This window comes from Poecilia latipinna, unplaced genomic scaffold (genome assembly GCF_001443285.1).
Source record: "Poecilia latipinna isolate Pla-1442-1.1 unplaced genomic scaffold, P_latipinna-1.0 Scaffold2662, whole genome shotgun sequence".
NCBI lineage: Eukaryota > Metazoa > Chordata > Actinopteri > Cyprinodontiformes > Poeciliidae > Poecilia > Poecilia latipinna.
Genome location: NW_015115278.1, coordinates 62,022 through 67,604, shown reverse-complemented (window position 1 = coordinate 67,604; position 5,583 = coordinate 62,022). Strand labels below are relative to the sequence as shown.

General features: G+C 39.4%; 1 protein-coding gene and 1 long non-coding RNA gene across 2 annotated transcripts in view; both read right to left on the bottom strand.

Moving 5' to 3' along the window:
• The window catches only part of LOC106938664 (uncharacterized), a 4,578-nt gene extending 3,688 nt beyond the window's left edge, over window positions 1–890 (bottom strand). Inside the window, exon 1 of the long non-coding RNA XR_001422673.1 lies at window positions 685–890. This is a non-coding gene — a long non-coding RNA (uncharacterized LOC106938664). The remainder of the gene's footprint in view (window positions 1–684) is intronic.
• A 773-nt stretch (window positions 891–1,663) lies between these two features.
• Window positions 1,664–5,583, bottom strand: part of LOC106938668 (prohibitin-2-like) — a 13,945-nt gene continuing 10,025 nt past the window's right edge. The window contains exons 4-10 of the mRNA XM_015020800.1: window positions 5,173–5,252; window positions 4,455–4,639; window positions 3,976–4,105; window positions 3,288–3,391; window positions 2,436–2,513; window positions 2,286–2,365; window positions 1,664–1,878 (exon numbers count right to left, since the gene is read on the bottom strand). Of these exons, the coding sequence (XP_014876286.1) occupies window positions 1,854–1,878; window positions 2,286–2,365; window positions 2,436–2,513; window positions 3,288–3,391; window positions 3,976–4,105; window positions 4,455–4,639; window positions 5,173–5,252 (682 nt within the window). The 3' untranslated portion in view covers window positions 1,664–1,853. The remainder of the gene's footprint in view (window positions 1,879–2,285; window positions 2,366–2,435; window positions 2,514–3,287; window positions 3,392–3,975; window positions 4,106–4,454; window positions 4,640–5,172; window positions 5,253–5,583) is intronic.

Genomic DNA, 5,583 nt, shown 5'->3' with positions numbered 1-5,583 from the left:
TTCAGAAACCGTTGGAATTTTTCAGATAGCGCTACGTGTGGCGGAATTACGGTACTGCAAATTTAGATGTGTCGCCGCCGACACGTTCCGGTCCAGCCTGGAGACTAGTTTGGTTGAGGCAGACTGTTTGGTCAAAAGCCGGAAATCTGGCCCCCTGCCGGAGCTCTTTAAGCCCTGTATTTTATTTAAAAGGTGCTTTGAGGGCACATAATGTCACTTTTACAAAAATAAAAATGTATTTTAAAGAAAAAAAAAATCAATTAAGATGGTACAAATGCCTGTTTGAACAGTAGAGCCTTCAGCCGGGATTTAAAGACAGCGTGTCAGAGAGTCCTTTGAGTAGGGAAAGTGGACGTTTATTCTAAATAGTAGAATCCTGTGCATGAATTGTTCATTTACAGAAAAAAGTTGCTTTATGTCCAAAAGGCGCATTCACAAAGCGAGCGGCTCGATTGAAGGATGACTGCAACTGGACTGGTACCGGTACCACACGGCTCTCTAAGTTTTGCTCAGAAATCCAGAATGATCAGTCTGAGCAGTCTCAACGCTCATAAACCATCACTTCCCAGCAGATCAATATGATCTCTGATCAATTGCTCCCTCTGAATCCTTCCATTACGCGGCACACCTTATATGCTCGCAGCTACTTATAAATATACGTGTTTGACTACACACCTTGATCACCTTAAAAATAATCAAACCTGTTGATTATTTTTACTCAGCAGGTTTGAGTTAATCTGCTGATCCAACCATGTTTTCTTCTTTTAGTGAGAATGAAATTACCCCGCAGATGCATTCCATGCGCTTCAGCACACAGACCAACATTACATCTCTATGAGACAAAAACTGAGGAAAAGCACTATTTTCAGTGAAAATAAAATAAAAATAAAAGTATATAGTACCTTTATTTTCTTTATTTTGTATGCGTGTTAGCTTGTCTGAGGATAAATGCGGTTCCGTTTCGTTTACATTTAAATAAAATATTAAAATCATGAAAAACATCGGGTTTGATGCTTCTTGTTCTAAATAACACTGAATGTAGTCAGACTTAAGTGCATTTAAGTGAATTTTGACTCTTTGTAGTTTGATATTGTCCGCAGAAAGTTTGCGTGGCTGTCGCACATTTTCACGCCAGTGAAAAAGTGTGCGTATATTTTTGCAAAGGTTGACGCAATGTTAATGTTATACATGCCGACTTGTGTGCAACGTATGGCACCGCACATTTTTTGTGCTCATGCTGCTTTATGCATGAGGCCCCTGATGTTCTCCCAGCTGAATCTTTTTTTTAGTCATGTGTTTCCCTTTCCAACCATGTACAGATCTGTAGCAAGTTTCACCTCTGACGTCAACTCATTAATGGTTAGTCTTCTCAGTTCCAACCTGTTCATCATCTGACTCAATACAATATCAACTTAGTTTTCATTTTGTCCAAATTTAAAGAATGTAAGCTTTTCTGGAAATCAGGTTGCCTACTGAGATTACTCTGAATGTGACAACGATTTTTACTGAAAATGTGTTTAAAGCTGAATAATGAGGCAGTCTAGTTTGATTAAAATGAGAGCGAGTAAAAATGATCTAACCTACAAATGGAAATGCCACTGATAAGAAGCAACGGTCATTTAAAACAGGTTTGTTAACATAAGGTTCCTGCACTAGGCTGAGGTAGTGTGCATAATCCAGTTTTATTCTATTACACATAGATAATTGTACAGGCTTCAAAAAGTAATAAAAGCAACTCCTAAATCTCCAGGAGAAAAAACAAAGTCAGTTCTTTCCCACTTGTCCAAATTGATGGATGATGATTTTGTGGGTCTAATAAGATGTCTGCTGTGCTGCCACTGGTCACGTCTTCCTCACTTCTTCAGAACAGTCGAAAAACTGGAAAAAGAACAGCAAAAAAGAAACTAAAATCCAGGGTTTTCAATCTCTGATTTTGCTCCTTGAACCTTAGATTAAGATGTTTGACAGGTGATGAAATCAAAGGGCAGCTGCAGGTGGGAGAGACCAACAGGTTAGGCATCAGCTTACAACTTCATTAATGACACCCTTATATTAAACTTTCGAAGATGAGCCTCAACATTTAAACTCTAAAGCCAGAAAACATTTGTGATGCCATGTGAGAGGAAATAAACATGTTGCTACGCTTTTAATCCTTAAAGATTCTTCAGGTTTTACTTTGTTGACTTTCTGTTAACTAGGAAGGATTCAGAATGAAATGGGAAGCAGAAGTTAGAGATATGATAAAGAGTCAGATAGGTAAAGCAGAGTCTGGCAGTGGAACCTACCTGTTGAAGGACGTCTGATCTTGTAGATTCAGAACCAAACTGTCAGCATTAAGGTACACTTTGTTCTGAGATGCAGACACCTAGAAGCAGACACTCTACTTAGCATAATTCATCATCAGCAAAGCTCCTGAAAAGGCTGATCACACCAACCGTCTTAGCAATGTTCTGAGCTGCTCTGATTCTCCTCAGCTTCAGGTAACCAGGGTTCTTGGTCACAGCTTGGCCCAACTGAGAGAGAGACCAATTAGTTATTCAACATAAGCTCAAGTGTAATGCAAGGTCAGAAACACACAAACACAGTAAAACTGACCTTTCACATACTGAGATGTAAACATGTCACTATTCTGATCAAGAAGGTTGTTGAAAATGCCTTCAGGTAACATTACACTGAACTAATCAAGTCAAAGGCCAATTATTAAGCACTTAGAAGTATGTAACCTTTATAAAAAAAATGTTTTCTTACATGTTTGTAAAAACTGTTACTATGTCATGACAGTATAATATGAGATCCATAATCTGTGAGAGGGGGAGGGAAAAAGTAAATCAAGCTCCTCCACCTCCACCTTATGTTACTATTAGCATCTGCAATAGTAGATGCTAATACACCACCTGGTCAAAAACAACCAATCAGAGACAAGAGGAAGTTCGTGCTGGTGTATGCGCTGCTAAATGTGCTACCAGCAGATAAACAGCTTACTATTCCAGAAAACTTTATCTGTCGTCATCGGTTGCTATGCTAACTAGCCTGAGCATTGATGACGGGATCTGCTCTGGGGAACTAGTGTAGCAGAGAGAAGTGGAACTGAGTGTGAGCAGTGTGTACACAAACATGATTGACAGTGTAAAGGCCCTCCTCCTGACTGATTTATTTTTAATAAAAGTAACACACTGCAGCTTTAACAGCAACTAAAGATGACTTGTGGATGTTGAGCGAACATCCAGTGTTGGTCTCCATATTAAAAACAAACACAACTGGATCTGCTTCAGTTCAAATTCAGTTACCATTTTAGCAGCTTCTGCCTCCCCCTCCGCCTGGATGATCTTCTGTCTCTGGTCCTGTTTGGCTTTCTCTACGTAGAACTGTGCTCTCTGCGCCTCCTGCTGGGCTAAAAGTGCACAAGCAATACTTTATAAACTCCTCTCTTTTTGGTAGTACTGTATAGCCTGGTGTTCTCTTCCAGCAGATTGTAGGAATTGAAATCAAGTGCTCATTGCTCACTTAATCTGAATATTTTCATATCATGTTAAGTCCAACAGTATTCATAACCCTGGCAGAATCGGAGTTTAAATCTAAGCTAATTTAAGTAAGTGGAGGATCAGTTGTAAAAAAAATATGTTTCTGTTTTTATTTATACTTTGTGAAAAAGGCAAGGCAGATTAAAAATGTATAACATTACAGTTGGAAAAATCTCTATTGGCATTACTCTTGTATATCTGAGAAGCTTTCTTAGATAAAGAAAGGTTTTAAAAGATCTATGTTTAGTGATGCGCTCCATACCATGGAAAGTCTCCATACCAAAACCCTCATCTTTAGCTCCCTGCACATATTCAGGACTCAAGTTGGCCGAATTGGAAAAGAACTTTAAACCTAAATCTGAACAACTTTGGTCCTGATTGTATAGAAACGCGTATGAGTGGCTTCATTTCCCTCCAGTGTCAGTAGAATGTTAGCCAACAGGTCCAGACTCACCAACTTGCTTGGCCTCCACAGCAGCAGTGTACTGGCTGCTGAAGCTCAGCTCTGTGATGGCCACATCATCCAGAATGATGTTGAAATCCTTTGCTCTCTCAACAAGCTCTCTGCGCACCAGCAGGGAAACCTGGACACCAACAACAGTTTCAACTGGGCAGCAGAAAAAGCTAGGCCTGCACCAAAACCTGACCTGCTGATTCTAATTTTGGCCAATACCAATTTTTTTCTGAAAAGTTACTAAATATAATGACAAAGGCACTAAACTAACAGTGCAGTGACTTGTTAACATGCAGACGTGACCTAGTCAGTCAGTCTGTCCTCTCGCTGCAGAGTAAAGAGAACAGCAGACATTTGAGGATCAGACTGGTTTTTCATGCAAGTATCAGCTGATCATCGATCCCCCAAAATGAAGGGAACTGGGCCGATTTGTCGGTGCTGCAATATGAAACAGCAGGCAGCGTGGGAACCAGGAGCACCTGTGCTCTCTGTGTGATGAGCTGTGAAGCGTTGAACTTGGCCACTACAGATTTGAGGACTTCATTGACGATAGAAGGCAGAACTCTCTCGTCGTAGTCCTTCCCTAGTTGTTGGTACATTACAGGCAGGCTGGACGCCATGGGTCTGGACAACACCCGCACTCCAATATTCACCATCTGCAGATCTGCACAAACACAAATATCCATACTTGTCATATTTCTACCGACATGAAAGAAAAGCAGGAAACAGTAAAAGCTATCCTAAATAATGGTGTTGAGGTTCATCTGCAGAAACCTTCCATGAACTTTATGGTTTAGATTTCTACAGCTTGACCTCAGAGAGACTGTTACTATGACAACACAATCCATGATGTGTAATGCTGCTTACTTTTTAATTTGCTACATGAATAAAGCTAAAATGTAACTGGCCTGTGTGTGTATACAGAGGCAGAGTAGTGCTGAACTGTACTGACTGGGACCATTTCTAAATCGAATTCCACTAAACTATAACTATCAGTTCTTACAGGAGACAACATCCATCCATCCATCCATTATATTTATCAAACACTATAAAACATAATAAGCTCTTAATGTAGAACAAGTACTACAGTATGTTGTATTAAACTTTAGTAACAAAAGTCACAAGATTTCTACTTTGCTGAAGAACACAGAATGTAACTGAGCAGCAGTGTGTAGGTGTGTATTCAGTGCTTATCACCTTTGCTTCCAGTCAGTGAGGAGATTTTACGAGGTTTAGCTCTAATGTCATAGATGATTGGATACTGGAACCACGGGATCCTGCAGCATGGACATTAGAACGGTGCTGTTTGAAATCTGTCGCAGCAAACACCAACACATCAACTAAACCGTATAAAACTGTGTCATTAAACTGAAATAACAATTGTAACAAATAGTAAATTATTTAAAATACATTGTGTAAATTATTTAAAATTGTAAATTATTTAAAATTGTAAATAGAAATATCTAGGCCAGTGGTACTTAACCTTTTTTGAGGTACTGAACCCACCAGTTTCATATGCGCATTCACTGAATCCTTCTGTAGTGATAAATGAAATATGATTTTTTCCTCCAAATTCAAGACATAGGGGTCACTAGGTCTTCTTAAAAG